Below are 18,770 nucleotides of genomic sequence, written 5' to 3' on the forward strand. Positions count from 1 at the left end.
TGTACTGTTGGCAGGAATGTAAAATGGAAAACAGTATGGTGGTTCCTCAAAAAATTAAAAATAGAATTACCATATCATCCAGCAATTCCACTTCTGGGTGTATACACAAAAGAATTGAAAGTAGGGTCTCAAACACTTATTGGTACACTCATGTACACAGCAGCATTGTTCACAACAGCCAAAAGATGGAAGCAACCCAAGTGTCTATTGATGGATGAATAGATAAACAAAATGTGGTAAATACATACAATGGAATATTATTCAGCCTTAAAAAGGAAGGAAATTGTGACATACGCTACAACATGGATGAACCTTGAGGACATTATGCTAAGTGAAATAAGCCAGTCTCAAAAAGTCAAGTAGGGCTTCCCTGGTGGCACAGTGGTTAAGAATCCACCTGCCAACGTGGGGGACACGGGTTCAAGCCCTGGTCTGGGAAGATCCCACATGCCGCGGAGCAACTAGGCCCATGCGCCACAACTACTGAGCCTGCGCTCTAGAGCCTGAGAGCCACAACTACTGAACCCATGTGCCACAACTGCTGAAGCCCACATGCCTAGAGCCCGTGCTCCGAAACGAGAAGCCACCGCAATGAGAAGTCTGCGTACCTCAACAAAGAGTAGTCCCTGCTTGCCGCAACTAGAGAAAGCCCGCGTGCAGCAACGGAGACCCAACACAGCCAAAAATAAATAAATATAAATTTTTTTTAAAAATTAAAAAAAAGTCAAGTATAGCACAATTCTAGTTATATACCAAGAGTAGTCAAACTCATAGAACCACAGAGCTAGAAACTAGAACAGTGGTTACCAGGGGGTTGGGGGAGGGGAGAATGGGGAGTTGTTTAATGGGTACAGAGTTTCAATTTTGTGAGATGAAAAGAGTTCTGGAAATCGGTTGCACAACAATGTAAATGCATTTCACACTACTGGACTGTACACATAAAAATGGTTAGGATGGTCAGTTTCATGTTATGTGTATATATATATATATATATATATATATATTTTTTTTTTTTTTGGCTGCGTTGGGTCTTTGTTGCTGCACGCGGGCTTTCTCTAGTTGTGGTGAGCGGGGGCTATTCTTCATTGCGGTGCACGGGCTTCTCATTGCGGTGGCTTCTCTTGTTGCAGAGCACCGGCTCTAGGTGCAAGGGCTTCAACAGTTGTGGCACATGGGCTCAGTAGTTGTGGCTCGCAGGCCCTAGAGTGCGTGGGGCTTCAGTAGTTGTGGCTCACGGGCTCTAGAGCACAGGCTCAGCAGTTGTGGCGCACGGGCTTAGTTGCTCTGCAGCATGTGGGATCTTCCCAGACCAGGGCTCAAACCTGTGTCCCCTGCATTGGCAGGCGGATTCTTAACCACTGTGCCACCAGGGAAGCCCCCATGTTATGTTCTTTTTAATCACAATTAAAAGTAAAGAAAAAAGGAGTTGGGATGAAAACGGTCAAATTTTTAATCAGCCACTTTCCCATTGAACTGATCGTGACGAGGATGGTTTTGCTGGGAACACCAGACTGAAATGTGATGTTTGGGTGTCTTTCTCTCCTCCCTTCCTTCACCAACGTGTGAATCTCTCAAAGGTAAGTCAGGGGGATCATTTATCTAAATCTCTCCAGAGCTGAGGGCCTCAATAAGTATCTGTCCATATGAGGATGACTTCACTCTTTCTACCATCATTGTGTTAATGAATATTTGTGAGCTACGCATTTTTCCCAAAGATTCTTAGTGATAGGGTTTTTTCACTTTCTTTTCACTGTGGTAAAGTACATATAATATAAAATTTACCATTAATGACACTTCGCACATTCCCATTGTTGTGTAACCATCACCACTATCTAGTTGCAGAACATTTTCATCAGCCCAAGAGGAAACCGGTACTCATTAGCAGTCACTCCCCATTCTCCATACCCCGCTGCCCTTGGCAACTGCTAAATTCACTTTCTGTGTCTTTAAATTTGCCTATTTTAGATATTTCATATCAATGGAATCTTATGTGGGCTTTATGTCTGGCTTCTTTCACTTAGCATAATGTTTTCAAGGTTCATCCATGTTGTAGCACATACCACTGCTTCATTCCTTCTTACTGTCTGATAATATTCCATTGCACGACTACACCACATTTTGTTTATCCATTTACTAGTTGATGGGCATTTGGGTTGTCACCTTTTGGCTACTGTGAATAGTGCTGCTGTGAATATTTGTCTATGAACTCTTGTTTGAACACCTGTTTTCAATTCTTTGGGGTATACACCCAGGAGTGGAATTGCTAGGCCATACGGTAATTCTGTTTAACTTATTGAGGAACCCATGCATTTTAAAAACACTTAAAAATTGGACAAAATCACCTACCAAAGAAAGAACATGGCTCATACTTGCCGAGTGGAGACAGGGAGGATGGCGCCGGAAGAGCTAGCCTCAGGCTATTTGTGTGCCGTGTGTGTGTGTGTGTGTGTGTGTGTGTGTGTGTGCGCACGCGCGCTTGTGTGTGTGTGTGCCTGTGTGTGTGTGTGTGTGTCTCGGAAGGACAGAGAGAAAGCAGGCAAGCGGGCGGAGACAGAGCTCCAGAACTGCTACAAAAGAGCACAGAGACACCCTCATCTGACGGAACCAACGCAGTCCCCCACACCATGAAGGACTCTAATCTTGGGTTACAGGTCAATGGCAGAATGCAAGAGAAAAACTGTAAGAAGAAATGTCATCAGATAGGCATGACCTACACCCACATAACAAGTTTCTCCCCCACAGCTCGCAGGAACGGCAGGAACATGCTCATTTAACTGTGCTAGGAGGCTACTGAAGTATTTTATGTCCACCAATGCCACATCAATCTAAAACTATATCTTCTTTTTGAAATGGCAAATGCCCTTTCTGGTCTGTAGGATGTCAATTCATTAGTACATTGCGTTTTTTTTTTTAACTGCTCCTTCTTGATCCTCAGGAGATTATTTATTTTGGTGTGGGCACTGATTTGAACATTTCTCTGAAAGGAGAGGAACACAGCACAGACTGCCACCTCTGCCCTCCTGGTGAGCTGTATGGGGTGAAGCTTTTCTTCTGTTCTCAGAGATGAGGCTAGGCACCACGGGCTCCAAATGCAGGTAAGTTAGATTTTACTGAGTCTGAAGATTGAAGGACTCCACAGCACATTACTGAGAAAGGCTGTATAACAAAGAGATTTTTAAGACTCTGTTTTTCTGAAGTGGTTGAGGTCAGAGATCAGCAAAATGCAGCCAGCAGACCAAATTCAGCTGGCAGCTGCTTTCACAAATAAAGTTTTACTGGAAGACAGCCATGCCCATTTCTTTACGTGTTGTCTGTGGCTGCTCTCATGTCAAAACAGAAGAGCTGAGTAGTTGTGACAGAGGCCAGATGGCAGGCAGAACCTCAGTATGTCCTCTCTGGCCCTTTAAAGAAAATGTTTGCTGAGCCCTGGTTTAGGGTAGGGCTCCAAACTAATGACCCGCAGAGCTAGTTCCCATTCCTGACCTTACCCCTCAGCCTCAGACCTGTGTACTCCCTGTTCCACCTGCCCCGGGTCATCTCCCCCTTGCAGCCCTCCAGGCACCTCCACTCGCCCTGATCCATCACTTCGTCTCCTCCTGAAACCCGCGCCTCTCCAGCTCCTTCTTCTTGGTGCCACACCAGCCATCCAGGCCCAGGTTGGTACTCAGAGGCCCTTAGCTCCTCCTCTACTTCTCTTGTTCCTCTCATGGCCTGCATCCCCAAGCCCTGGCAACCCTCACCCCCATCCATCCTCCCTCGCATGGACCCTTCTCAAAGCCACAGGTTTCCTGACCTTGGTCTCTACCTCCTCTGATCAAACCACCAGTTATCAGACTCAACCTAGACCTAACCACATCCCTTCTCAGGGTTCACCATGGCTGCATGGCTCAGACACCCCTGGGTCTGAAATTCCTGGCTCTGCCTCTAACTTGCTGTGAGGCCTTAGGCAAGTCACTTGGCCTGTCTGGACCTCCTTTCCCCTACGTGAAAACTTTCTACATTAAGGGCTTATGATAAGGTCTGCAAAGCACCTAGAACCATGCCAGGCACATCTGAGCAGGTCTACGACAGGAGCACTTACTGTATTGGCGGTGGTTAGTATTTCGCTGACAGTTCTTTGCCTATAGGTTCTGCTTATATCCCTTAGAAGGGATAAAACATCCTTCACATTAGGAGGGAACACATCTCCTTGTCCTCTTCGTGTGTAGGCACCTCCTGTAGGGTAGGTAACACGCCTAGGCTCTCTCTGCCCTCTTTTTCTTGTGAGTTGAACAGAGGGAACTAGCCATGTGCAGCCTGGCCCCTTCTAGGTTCCCTCTTTGAAATCTGGCTGCCTGTGTATTAAGGACTATTCCGTCCTGCCCTCCTGGCCATGTGGAAAGCTCTGTGAGGCTGCTCTGTGGCTGCAGGGGGAGGCCAGCCTCAGTCCCCTCACCTGTAAATCCCCTGGCCTGGGGGAGTCAGCAAGCCTCCCCCAGTATTAGAGTTTGCTGTTACCTAAGCTCTTCCAATAAAAACACTAAGATCTTCATCCGTCTGACCTGTGAACATTTCATATGACGGGAAAAGAAGTGTTATTTATTGACCCTCTGCCCCGCGAAGCCTAACATCTCTGGCAGCCGGTGCGGTCCTCTCCAGGCACCGTGTGCCCTCACACACCACGTAGGACTTGCTTGTCATTCTTAAACGGCCCAAACGCTATCGTGCCTCTCTCCTGGGGGTGTGCCGTGCTCAGCCTGGAATGCCTTTCCACCCAGTGGAAATGTGACCTCTCTCTACGCCTTCAAGTCCCCAGTCTCCACCTCCACCCTCATGCCCACTGTGGTGCCCTCTGCACTTTAAACAATCAGTGATTAAGACACTCCGTTGTGATCTAGTTAATGTCTCACACTTCTATCTCGGGAGTGTGCACGCTGGCGGCTTGATGGTAGGGACCTTGTTGCTTACACCTCGTAGTCTCTGGGGCCAGCATGGTGCCAAGTGTACAGTGGGCAGTTCACGCCCATCTGCTGAGCTCGAACTGAGCAAGAATGGGCGCCTGACCCAGCACCCGTGTCCTCCACCATCACGTCTCCATGGTCTATTTAAACCCCAGGTGGGGTGATTTCCCTTCATCAATCTTTATTCCACTCCTCTCTCTTCCTCTGTCTCTCTCAATTCAGAGGAGTACCGTTGACCCTGAAACAACATGGGTTTGAACTGCATGGGTCCACTTATATGAGGATGTTTTTCAGTAGTAAAACTACAGTACGACAGTCTGTAGTTGGTTGAATCCTCCACATCCAAGGATGTGGAGGGCCAACAATGCATATGAAGCCCTGCATTGTTCAAGGGTCAACTGTATTTACATATTATTAAAAAACATACAAGTGGGCTTCCCTGGTGGCGCAGTGGCTGAGAGTCCGCCTGCCGATGCAGGGGACACGGGTTCGTGCCCCGGTCTGGGAGGATCCCACATGCCGCGGAGCGGCTGGACCCGTGAGCCATGGCCGCTGAGCCTGCGCGTCCAGAGCCTGTGCTCCGCAACGGGAGAGGCCACAACGGTGAGAGGCCCACGTACCGCAACAAAACAAAACAAAACAAAAACATACAAGTCACTTCTCTCTAAATGTGCAATCCACCGGCACGCAGAGAAAGCTCTGCCCAGGCTGATCCCGAGAGGACCTCTCACCTGAGCAGAGAGCAGGCTGGTGCTCCTTGGTCTGCCCTGCAGGAAGCTGAAGCCTGGGGAAGGGACTTCACCAAGGCCCCTTTGAAAGGAGACAGTCAAAGAGCCAGGTTCCCGGTCTGGGGCTAAGCTTGGATACTGATGATTTTCCATGCTGGTGTGCAGATGTCTGGGGCTGGGGGCCTTACTCGGGTTGTGGGGTGGAAAACACATTGGACCCTCACCCCAGGTTGCTGGCTCTGCCTCCCTCTTACCAGCTCCTGCCCACTTGGATTGAATCAGCACTGGACAAGAATTACGTTAACAGGCAGCATCACTGTGTGGTCAACACCTACTCTGCTTTTCTTTGCTTCCTGTGCTCCTGAAGTACTGCCTCCTTGCCCGCTGGGCCATGAAGGGCAGGCCGGCCAGCCTTCCTCGATTCTTAGGGCTGGGCAGGTAAGCCAAGTGAAGGCCTCTCTTGGGGCCTGGCCGCACGATGAGATCGGGAGGAGAAAGGCTCTCACTGGACTGAGGTTTTCAGCCTTAGATGGACATTGGAATCACGTGGCAATTTTCAAAAATACTGACATCTGTGTCCTACCCTGGATATTCTGACTTACCTGCGCTAGGTGCAACCTGGCCTTCAGATTTTTAAAAGCTGTCTAGGTCATTCTAATGCATTGCCAAGGTAGGAACCATTGACCTAAGGCATTCTCTATTTCAGAGTCTGCCAGAGTTTTGAATTGGGGGTTTTGGGGTTCTTCCCCAACTATTAATGCAAAGCTCCTGAATCCCATTTTGCTGTTGTCTTGGGGCATTTAGCTCCCCAGTCAAAAGCCCCAGGGAGGGGAGGGACCAGTGGTAAATTTAGACATCTAAATCCGACGCCACATAACTAAACTTGGTGTTGTGTAAAAAACCTCTAAATGAACCCTTGGAGATTAGGGCAAATAAATGTTCTGAAACTTCCAGAAGTATGAACATCACTGCATCCCTGCAATAGTACGGTGAGATCCTGATGTCACACTTTACACAGCCTGTGGCCAGTCAGTGCACCCAAGCACCTAATTCTGGAGGGTCAGGGAAAACCAGTAGTCTTATCAAGGTGGTACTTACTTCTGGGGATCTTGCTGGGGTAAATCTTCTGGCATGGTTTATACTCATCCGGAGGAGGAAAATCTTCCATAGAATGGAACGTGAATTTAGACTCAAAGTCATCTGCACACACGGAAATGCCAAAATTATTCTGGTTACTGTGAGGACCCAAGTTTTGGTCATTGCCAGGAGCAGACAGGTTTGCCTGCCCAGTGCAAGATTTTAATGGCAGGGCTATTCCCCCCTAAGACATCCATTCACCTCTTAATTTTTACTATTTAGCTGGGGCAAGGGGGGATCAGGAAAAGTGAAATCATAGACTCTCCCCATCATCCACCTCAACTTACTTCAGCCAGCATCTTAAGGAAGCTTCTAAAGGGAGCAGAAGTGCCACAGGCCTATCCAGGGTCCAGAGTCAGAGGTGGGGAAACTGGCAGCAACAAGGGACCAGCAAAGTCCCTGTGGCCTGAAGCCCCTCTTGTGTCCCTGGGGAGGACTCTGGCGGGGAGAGGTGGACAGAACGGGAGTCCTCAGCCTGGCTGGTGGGAAGGAGCACAGCCTGTGTGCATTTGGGGACCTGGGCATCCTAAAGCAAATGGGTTCTGCCCTGAGCTCCTGATGGCAAGAGGAGAGGGGTCTTGTGGCCCTTTCATGAGTTGAGTCCCTGCTTTGTGATCTAGGCTTTGTGTGTGACAGTAGCTCAGCCCACAAAGGGATCCAAAGACTTTTGGTCACACCTGACCCCAGATGACTTTCCCATCTCAAGAAGGTTGGAGAGTGGGTTCTGGAACCTCCCTGAAAGCCTCAAAGAAACCTTATTTAACACAACCTGTAGGTTGTTCTGTGCTAGAGTGAGCCCCCTGTTCTTGTGAAGCACACACCCTGAAATGACGGCACTGTGGGCTGGGAGACTGCACCCCCGTCCCTGAGCCAGGGGAAACCATTTCCTCACTGACAGCCCTGCTCACCAATGATGTGCAGGCTTCCGTTCCGCAGCTGACTTCCAGGCTGCTGGGTCAGGGTCCAGGCTGGGGCCTGCTGGCTCCTGCTTGAAAGCTCCGTGGTGGGTGACCTCGCGGGGGGTGCTGGGGGTGGGTTCAGCTTTCCCCCACTGGTCGCTGACAGAGAAGAGGACAGTGTATTCAGATACAGGCCTTCAGATAGGGCATGGTGGATGCTATAACCTTCTGTGAGAGGTGAGGTATTGAGATCTTTGGATATAATATGATACGGTGATAAAAAGGCAGCCTCTGGAGGCAAGCTGCTTGGGACTGAACCCCAGTTCTCCTGCTGGGATAATAACACAACCTCTTTGTGCCTCAGTTTCCTCATCTATAAAATGGGAATAATAATATACATACCTCCTGGGTTTGTTGAGAGGGTTAAGCGAGCTGATTTAATTCAAGTCGCATGTAAAAATAGATAACTAACGAGAACCTACTGTATAGCACAGGGAACTCTACTCGATGCTCTGTGGTGAACTAAATGGGAAGGAAATCCAAAAAAGAGGGGATATATGTACACATATAGCTGATTCACTTTACTGTACAGTATAAACTAACACATTATTATAAAGCAACTATACTCCAATAAAAAAAGAAAACAATTCAAGTGGCACGTAGTAAGTGTTCAATAAATATTATAGCTGCTGTGATAATATCAGCCCTCATCATCAGAGGGTACAGTCCAAAGAAGTGGACCCACTGCAGAGTCCTGTGCAAGGGAAGGACTGTGTGCAGGTGAGGCTCAGAGCGGCGCTAGATGAGCAAGCTGTCGGGGGCTTGCTCCTGCCCCTGGGTCCGCTCACACTGTTCCCCTGCACTGCAGACCCTCGTTTCTCCTTCCAGTCAATCTAAACCCTACCTGCCCACCAGGGCCCAACTCAGATCTCATCTACTTCATCAATTCTTCCCTGATGACCTCTGTGGGAGGCTCACTCTCCTTTGCCAAGACTTTTTTGTATGACCCATTTGGCAATTAATAACCCGCTGCCTTGGCACATCAACCCAGGTACTTGACTCTTCACTTCGCTCTCGAAGTGATGACAACTGCTCCTTTATCATCTGTGCCAAGATGTTCACAATTGCAACCTCTTACTCTTCCTTGCAGTTGGCCTGAAGCAGAAATTACCCTCATGTTGTTCACGGAAAACCAAGTTGCACGTCCAAAGACGCAGTGAAAGGGGCCAGACGAGCATCCACTCCTGGCCTCGGCTGTGCAGCTCTGGAGCCTGCAAAGGCACCCGGCCGCCGCAGCTCTTCTCCTCCCCGAAGGCCATCAGAGCACCTCCCCTCTCAGCTCCACTCTCTGCCTTTCTCCTTTCCCAGTCCCCTTCCTCTCCCTTGCTGGTCTTCCCTTCCTCTGTACCAGAATCCACTAGGATTTACTTGCTCCCACAAGCAGACTAAAGAGGCTAAGGGGCTGCTGACCCCTCTTCTGGGTGAAAAGCTGCCCCCGCACTTGGTTAGAGGGAAGGAAAGGAAATCACGCTGCTGAGCCCCGGCTCCTTGCAAAGCACTTCAGGCACACTTCCTCACTTAGTATTCATAACAGTCCTATGTGAAAGGTGTTTTATTGTTATTATTTCCATTTGTCAAATTAGAAAAAAGCAAGGTTTAAGGGCATTAAAAAAAGACTGGCCTAAGGTTACACAGGAGTGGGTGGGAAGGCAGGATTTGAATTCAGATCTCTCTGAATCTAAAGCATTGTTTTTTTTTTCACCACATCTTGAACATTTAAGAATCACAAGCGTCAGAAGGGGCTCATGAGCACTAATGCTGGACCTTATGGTGGTCAGTCAGCTGAAAAGAGAATGATTAAAACCTTATCTCTTGTGACCGAAAGCCTTAAAAATATTCTTGCTTTTTGTATCAGGAGTTCCCTTGCAGGAACCTGTCTTTAGAAAAAAATAATCCAAACTGTAGACTACCACTGCTATAAATGTATTTCCTGCAATATTATTCATAATAACAAAAAATGGAATCAACTTAAATATCTAATGCTGGAAATATGGTATATATCAATGATCATATTAATATGCTTACAGATACCTTTAACAATTTGACAAATATCTAATTATATCAAAATTGCTTTTTTAAAATTTTTATTTTATATTGGAGTATAGTTGATTTACAATGTTGTGTTAGTTTCAGGTGTACAGCAAAGTGATTCAGTTATACATTTACATATATCCCTTCTTTTTCAGATTTCCCGTATAGGTTATTACAGAATATTGAGTAGAGTTCCCTGTGCTATACAGTAGATCCTTGTTGATTATCCATTTTATATATAGTTGTGTATTCAAAATTGCTTTTACTATAATACTAAATAAAAACAGAATAGAAGATAGTATCTACAAAATAGTATTAATAGTAACCCTGTAAATATGTAGATATATTCAGAAAAAAGAGAAAGGAAACATATCCAAATATGACAGTTTTTATTTCTGAGTGATGTTATTATGCGTGATTTCAATTTTTTTCTATTTTCTCTACAATGAGCTTGTATTATTTTTAATTCAAGGGCATACATTTAAGAAACTTTCTGCATCAAAAGATTTTCTGAAAAACCAAAGAGTATGTGTGTGTATGTATAACTGTGGATGTGTGTTGGGCTGTGTGTGTGGATGTGGGTGTTCATGAGTGTGTGCATATGTTTATGAGTGTGTGTGTGTGTGTACACGGGTGTGTGTGGATGTGTAGCGTGCTTTCCATTTAGAAGGACACCAAAGGTGATCGAAGCCTCATCACTTCATGGAAATCACAGTCATAGGGCCTGTATATTCAATTCAGAATGATCTCTGCTGAATACGTGAAGGGATTATTTTTAATGTTTGGCTGAAAACATGGACCCTCCGTTTTCCTGAGTCAGCTGGAGAACCTGCCAAAAATATGGCAAAATGCTAAGCTAATCTGCTGAGGACCAGTGAAGATTCTGGCCAGGTGCCAGACTATAATAACTTAGGCAAAAATTAAACAGGAGAACGGGTTCTGGAAACAACTGCACCCACAGACACCTCGACCCCTGGGAGTAGATTTGAAGTCTGAATGGTGATAGTAAAAATAAATAACCCTTCTCTGGATCTCACTGTTCCAACAACCGCATGAGGGGGAACTATTGCTATCCCCATTTCACAGGTGAGAAGGAAGCACAGAGAGGCTAAGTGATTGCCCTGGGTCACACAGCTAGTAATGGCGAGGTGATGAAGGCCAGAAGCCCCGGTGTGTTGTCTGCACGATCTCGGACAAGTCTTGCGACCTCCCTCACCCTTGGTTTCCTGTCTCTAACCTGAATACCTCCAGCATAAAGTCCCACACAACACGTTTTCATTGTGCTCCACAGGGGCACTGAACAGGTGTGTTCTAAAACGAAATCCCAAGAGTAAGACATCCCGAGGTGCTCCCAAGTGGCCCACAGTAGCAGGCCTCTGGCTGTGTCCCTAGCACCTCCCAACAGCCAGATGATCCTGTGGTACGGCCCCCCCGGACAAGAACAGGGGTGCTTACCGGGGCTTCGGCCGGGCCTCTTCTTCTGCGGGAACGTCTGAGACCCCGGAAGGGCAGGTGGCGCCGGCAAGGCCTGCGCGCTGGACTCGGGGGGCTGGGCCTGGAAGCATGGGGACTTGGGGGGCCGTGGGGGTGGGACTTCACCGCTGTTGTTAGCGCCCGGCAAAGGGGGCGCAGGCAGAGAGGCTCTGGGGGTGCGTGGGGCGTAAGAGGGGAGCGGGGGCGGTGGGGGCGGCGGGAGCGGAGGGGCTGGAGGCTCCGGCACATCTTGGGCAGGGCTGGGAGCGTCCGCACTGAGCCCAGGGTACCCGCAAGGTGGGAGAAGAGGCAGCGGGGGCGGGATGGGCGGTAGGTGCAAGCGGGCTAGCTGAGGCCTCACCGCCTTGTCACTGGGAGCCAAGGCCGGGGGCAGCGGGGGTGGAGGCGGCGGTGCACAGGGCGGAGGGGGTGCGAGCACCGGGGCGCTCCCCTTGGTCGGTGGGCCAGGTGGGGACACCAGCGGGGCTTTGGCGGGGGAGGACGGGGGCAGGGCCGGGGGTAAGGGCGGGGGCAGGGCCGGGGGTAAGGGCGGGGGAGGTGGGGCGGGCATGCTGGGGCGAGGAGGGACCGTCCCGGCCACGCCATGCGCCTCGGAGGCGTCGCCTAGCCTGGGAGATGCAGGGGGGTTGAACGGGCCGCTGATAGTTTTGGTGGGAAGCCGGGGAGAAGGCGCTCGGGAGCCAGGGCCCTGCCCTGTCTTGCCGCCTGAAAGTGAAAGGAGTTGTGAGCTAGCTCAGTGGGTAGAATTGGGAGAAACGCAAGGTGTGGGCGGCAGTGACGGACGCTGTCCAGCACGTCAGTGAACCGCCTGGTGGATGCTCTCTTCCCGAGGGCCCAGTGGAGGCCCTCAGATGCAGCAGCTATCACACAAGAGGGCCAGCTGGACCAGCCCCAGGTCCTTGCCAGAATAAACGCGCTGTCCCCCTCCTGCCAGAGAAGCCCAGCTCAAGCCACCAGGTTGTCGGCTGCGTGGCGCCAGCCTTCCTGTTCCATTCTGCCTCCACTCTCATCTGTCCAGGGCTCCATGCTCCCAGCCCAGGACGCAGGACTGCCCGACCTCCTTCACCCTTCCTCATCTCAAGGCCACCGGCACACTCACCCCCTGTTACCCACTAGGCCAGTCAGCCCACATCTGCGGGTGTACCACCCAAAAGCTCCTGACGAGGGAGGTTTTCCCCACTCCCAGCATTTTGTGAACAAGGACTTTGTTTCTGCATCGAGAGCAGAAGATTCAAGGTTCCCTGAATGGACGAGGTGATTTGGAAGTCAGTGGGAAGACACCCTGCCTTGGGGATCCAGCTCCAATGACCTTGAACCTTCCAGTTCCATGCACTCTGGAAGTTCAAAGCTCCCTTTCCCAAAGACTTGTGCCCATTTCTAAGGGGCTCTCTGTCTCCTGGTCACCTGGCTTCCTCACCCCATAGATCCTTTACCACATCAACTCCAACCTGAAATCCGATGCCTCTTGAACTCAACAGCAACAACGACTTGCTCACAGTAAGCATTTGTGTTTGGTGGACATTATGGGCGACTGGGGTGGAGGGTGCTCCCCGGTTGGGGCCTCCTCACTCTTTGCACACCTTTTCACCAAACTGCCACTTCTTACCCTTTTTTCCCCTGTGTCGCTCTGAGGAGAAAAAAGTTCCTCTCCCTGTTTACTGCACAGAAGTTCCGCGATCGGTTAAAAATGTCCTTGGAGGATCCACCCTCCACTCAGGAGGCATATTAAGACATTTCTTCTGAATAAATACACTGCTCTTCCTAAAAGGAATTTTGGAGAATACATGTTTCCTATTCCAGCACCCCTATATTTTATAATCTCCATGAAAACATGTGGAAAACACTTGAAAAAAATGTTTGCTTCTCACACCTCCAACTTCCCGGTGCTGCAGAATAGGAAACACAGCTTTCATGTCAGATTATAATGCCAGCAGCTGTTGATGGTTCTGAGCTTTTCAGCCCGTGAGTCTCCAGTGTGTTTACCCAATCAGGTGCTAAATCATGCCTAAAAGTACTTGACGCCGCAAGTCAGGCCAATCAAGGCAAGATACGGAAGAGGCGATCCTGGGGCTGAAACTAAGTGAGCAGGACCGCGGTATCTGGCTTTCCAAACAGATGACCCTCCTCTGGCTATGATGTGACAGCCACCTGGACAACACGACTCAGGACAAGTCTCAACTGTGGAACGCTGTTCTTGAGGCAGGGTGGTGGTATCATTATTCTCTGTTGCAATCTTCTTTGAGGTGGTCGTGGAGGAGATAATGTCTTTGCACCTATGCATCCACCCTGGCGGACTTGGCGCCGCCGGAGGTCTAAGGCGGGCATTTCCAGAACGGCTGACTGACCATGACCAGGAGTGGAAGGTCCCGACCTGGCCTTTCCAGGGACAGGATCTACCACCTGCAACTCCAACGTGAGACATTTTATATAGGTGTCAGCCTCAGGGATTCCTGCATCCAAGGTCTCAAACCTGTTTCCATAGTACACAGAGAAGAAGATGGAGGACCCAGACTGCTCAAGGCAAGGCCTCCCTCTGTGCCCATCTGCCAGATGAACTTTAAAAGGATAACAAGTTTGAGGAACAGAATCAACCCCTTAAGTGTCTGGGAACACCACGTATCCAAGATTCCAAAACCTTTTAAGTGGCCAACCTAATGAGAAATGGGAAAAGCCATTTTTTTTTTTTATCATAATGTGAGCAGCAGAAACAAGGACAGCACAAATCCTTGCCCAGCTTATGTTCATGCCCATTCCAGGATGAAGCAGAGAGCTGGGCAGCACGAATTGAAGGTGAGACCCACGGGAATCAGCATCAGTGCAGGTGAGGAAACCGGGCAGCAGAGAGGGCTCCAAGAGTTAGCAAGAACCAAGGGAAGGAAGGAAGGAGGCTTTCCTTCAGAACATGAACGCTAGCCCTAGAAATCCAATTAGAAAAACAAGAGGAGACCATGAAGCGGGTGGGGAAAGACCAGCTCAAGAGCATCAAGGGGGCTTCACTGATGTGAAAGGAATCAGCTTTTAGAGGCTGGGGTTTATCAAAAGATGAACTATGGCTTCCTCTTTCCATCTGTCTATGTTTCCAAGAGAACTTGGATTGCATGGAAGTCTCATTACACATTCTATACAAGCCAGTGACGTTTACTCATCATATCTTATTTTAACGATCCCTCCCTCGGAGCTCTAAGCCAGGGCCACATTATGACTTTCAAAGACCCTGGGCGCTTTTGCCTCTGTGGGCCCCTTCCTCCTTAAAAAATGTTTTTAAAATTATGTTTCCTGACTGCTTTGGTATAAAGACAAATATAATCTTTGACCCTAAAAGTTCACGTATTTTAAATTTTAAAAGAAATTCAAACATTTTCATGGGCCGCTAAAAGTATTGTGAGCACTAGATACTGATTTCTGGGCCTGATGGCTCTAAGCAACCACACTACCCACTCACGCATTCCACTCAACAAATACTTACTGAGCACCCACTACGCACCAGGCACTTGTAAGGCAGTGAACACAACACAGCTCCTGCCTTCATGGAGCTTACATTTAGAGGGAGAAGACAGAAAATAAAGAAAGAAACCAGTTAATAAATAATATGTCAGATGCTGATAACTATAAGAAAAATAAATCAAGGTAGAGGGAATACAGAATGAGAGGGCGGGACTCATATTTTATCAATATATGAGACGATGAGTAAAAGCCTCCCTGATAGGTTGATCAGCTGCCACTTGAGCAGAGACTTGAAGGAAGGGAGACTGGGCCATGTGGACACCTTAGGAAGAGTGTTTCAGGCCATAGGAGCGGTCAGTGCAAAGGCCCTGTGGTAGCAGCATGCCTGGCATGTGCAAGAACAGCAAGGAGGGTGGTAGCAAAGAAGATGAGACAGGTAGCAAGGGCCGAAGCCCTTTTCTCTGAATGACAAAGGGGTCAATAGGAGAGTTCTGAGAGAGGAGAGCCACGGTCTGTCTTACTCTGACATGGCACCCAGCCCGTGTATCTACCTATTGGCTTGTCCTTGAGTTTCCATCCTGGAACAGGCATAATTAGTCACTTCATTATGGTCTTTGTTGCCTCCAAAAAGGTCAATTCTTGTCTTTCACCTAGTGGCTCAAACATCTGGCACTTGTGTCCTATTGGAGACAAGTTAGAACACTGCTGACTCCCTTTGGCTGGCCCCTGTTAAAAGCTCACTGGCGGTTATCTTTCCTATCTTTATTTGTGTGAAGAGAGACCAGTGGAAGTTTTATACCCCCGAGGACTTTTTTTTGGATCCAACTCAGGAATCTTGAAAAAGAAGCGGGCACTGAGGAATGCCAGCTCTCTTTATTCAGGAGGACTTCAGCACCTTTTTATCTGCCAAAGTCTCAGCAAAGATGAGGAAATGAAATGGCTTCGAAGGTTCAAACTGACTTTATCAGTAAGTGACGGCAGCAAATGCACCCTGGAACATCTAACAGCCACAGAGGCCATTGAAGAGGTTAGAGAAGTCACATGGTAGAAGACTCTAGACCAGGAACGTTTGGGGCTTGATATTCCCTAGACAAATGAAATTCTTGGATTTTGTTATATCTTTCTGACTAAAGAGCACAGTAATAGGAAAAACACTTTTTTTTTGCACATAATAATTATATATTTGCCCGATTTTAATTCAGTGCTTTCAAAACATCTGGTACCTGTTAAAACACAAATGACTGTGGTAGACTGGTTGCAAAAATGGTCTCAATTAACCACGCATTCCTGATTCCACAGTCTTGGAAATGCGATTTTGCAGTTCCTTTCATCAGAGTTGAAGTCTCTTGCCCACCCTTGTCTCTGAGCTGGCCTGCGACTTGCTTCGGGCGACAGGCTGTGGTAGGAAGTGATGCTTTGCCAGTTCCAAGACTAAGCCAGGACTTCCCTGGTAGCGCAGTGGTTAAGAATCTGCCTGCCAATGCAGGGGACATGGGTTCGAGCCCTGGTCCGGGAAGATCCCACATGCCACGGAGCAACTAAGCCCACGTGCCACAACTACTGAGCCTGTGCTCTAGAGCCTGCAAGCCACAGCTACTGAGCCCGTATGCCCCAACTACTGAAGCCCGTGTGCCTAGAGCCCGTGCTCCACAACAAGAGAAGCCACTGCAGTGAGAAGCCTGCGCACCACAATGAAGAGTAGCCCCTGCTCGCCGCAACTAGAGGAAGCCTGTGCGCATCAAGGAAGACCCAACACAACCAAAAATAAATAAAGAAAATAAATAAATTTATTAAAAAAAAAAAAAGACTAAGCCTCAAGAGGCTTTATATACTCTGTCCTCTCCATCCTGCCATCACCATGAAGACAAACCTAAATAGTCTGCTAGATCCTGAGAGACCAGAGGGATCAGTCAGGCCAGTTGTCCCAGCAGGGGCAACAGAGACATAAGAAATATACGATTAGCAAAGCCACTGACGCAACCTGTAGATGCTAGCTGTGGCCCAGCTGAGGCCACCCTAATTGCCAACCCACCGAGCTGTAAGCTAAATAAATGGTTATTCAAAGCCCCTCAGGTTTAGGGTTTGTTACACAGCAACACCTAACAGATACAATGCTGGAGAACCATCACAACTCACCATTGCCAGCGAGTCCACAGTGATGTCACTAAGATCTTCTATTGTGATTTACATCCGTACTTTGCAGTGTGGGCCACGATCTCACCGTTGCTAAAGACTCTACACTATGGCAACTCATTCTTCAGTGATTACAGTGGGATGATTTAAACAGGATGAAGATTTCAAAGATCCCTTAAAAACAATTCTGTGTTTTGGAAACTTCCAGTGCTCAGGCTTCCAAATATGTGATCTCCTACCATATAACTGTTTACTCTCAACATGTCACTTACTGGCAGGTGAGGATTGTCCTGTTGGTTCTACAAGGTAAGGAGACAAGGGTCACAGAGTAGCCAGTCGGAACTCTTCCTTACCTGCTGCATCCCTCTGGCCTGCTGGTCGTAACACTGGAAAGCCACCAGCAAACAGATCTCCCAGGGCTGGGGGCATGCTCCCGCCTCGAGAGTTTGCAGGACCTCCTCCTTCTTTGTTGGTTCCTTTAGAACCTTTAGAGAGAAGAGGCGAGTAGATGAGGACCTGTGAGCAGAGCTGAGTGGCCAACTCTCACCCCGACTGTGGTCTAACACTGCCTGTGGCAGCCATCCTGTTCTCACCACCAGTGTTACCCTTCTACCCAGTACCTTTCTCAAGAACCCCCTGCCTTGATACCCTATAGACTCATGTGCCCAGGCCTGTCTGCCACCCTCTCCAAGCTACCAAAGAACCATCAGTAGTGACCACTCTGAAAAGGGATAAAAAAAAAAAAAAAGCATCCTTATACTGCCATTTAGTAGATGCCAATGGGGGAACTGGTAGTACCTTTCAAATTAGAAAACCCAGACGCTGTATGTATAGAGCTGATCCCATTTTCACTTGACTGCTTTTGTGGGAGGACTAGACCAAGAAAACCCACAGATTTAATTCAGGCAGTAATTTTAACTTCTTGTCTACAGAGCCTGGCCCAGGACTTGCAAGCAGGAAGTGAAGGTCTGCAGTGATTTTTGCTTTGGCATTTTCCTTCTCTGTCTCCCCAGCTCCCACTCCCCACGCCCCATGTTCTTCCCTGCACCGGTTCTTTTTCTATGGAAGAGAAAGCTCATGAGCCCCTGAGGAGAGGTGTCACTAATTCCAGCCTTCCAGATGTATGTGATTACATAAAATGAGAAGACAGCTTACAAGAATTCCTGGCAGAAAATGTTCACAGCCTGAAGCTAATATGCACAGAGAAATCAGGGCACAGTGCCCACTCGTGGATGAATGTGGCCAGATTATTCCAAGTATTAACATTATACATCACCTCTTCACTAGAATGATAAAGAAATGAGTGTTCCAATAAAATGGATTTATCTGTTAATTGGGCTTAACTAATTAGATGGTGGGTCTAGCCAGAAACTAATTTTTATTATAATCAATGTTGAAAATATGTCTTAAAATAATTTGTCTATCCATGTGCATTAACATATATAATTACAGATATTAGATACAATTATATCTTAGGACTATCTTTGAGAATTACCATCAGGTATCATAGCAAAATATATGGAGACATAATAATACCTTACATTGAAAAATATTTCCACATACATTATTTCAGCCTTCAACAATCTTGACAAAAAAAGAGAGCAGGTATTACTATCTCCCCATTTTGCAGATGAGCAAGCTGAGCCTCAGAGAGCTTCCCTGATTTGCCCAGTAGCAGAATCAGAACTCAACATGGTCATCTGACCCAAGCACAGGGCTCCTTTTACACCATCATACTCTAGAAGTCACAGAAACATACAGTCATATGATCCTGTGAGAGAATTCAGCAGAAATATTTTTCCTTGTGAAAAACAAAAACTTTGCCAGGCTCTGTGGACATCTGTGTGCATTTGTTAATGTTGAGACTTGAATTTTTCTCTCATTCAATTTGAGGACCATGTTGA

At 48.0% G+C, this 18,770-nt stretch overlaps 1 protein-coding gene across 1 annotated transcript in view; it reads right to left on the reverse strand.

Moving 5' to 3' along the window:
• Positions 1–18,770, reverse strand: part of WIPF3 (WAS/WASL interacting protein family member 3) — a 90,581-nt gene that overhangs the window by 13,269 nt on the left and 58,542 nt on the right. Inside the window, exons 4-7 of the mRNA XM_022584272.3 lie at positions 17,220–17,351; positions 11,251–11,994; positions 7,714–7,863; positions 6,767–6,868 (exon numbers count right to left, since the gene is read on the reverse strand). Of these exons, the coding sequence (XP_022439980.2) occupies positions 6,767–6,868; positions 7,714–7,863; positions 11,251–11,994; positions 17,220–17,351 (1,128 nt within the window). The remainder of the gene's footprint in view (positions 1–6,766; positions 6,869–7,713; positions 7,864–11,250; positions 11,995–17,219; positions 17,352–18,770) is intronic.

Source organism: Delphinapterus leucas, chromosome 9 (assembly GCF_059928025.1).
Source record: "Delphinapterus leucas isolate spDelLeu-1000000601 "Yukka" chromosome 9, BTC_Dleu_Yukka2, whole genome shotgun sequence".
In the NCBI taxonomy this organism is placed as follows: Eukaryota; Metazoa; Chordata; class Mammalia; order Artiodactyla; family Monodontidae; genus Delphinapterus; species Delphinapterus leucas.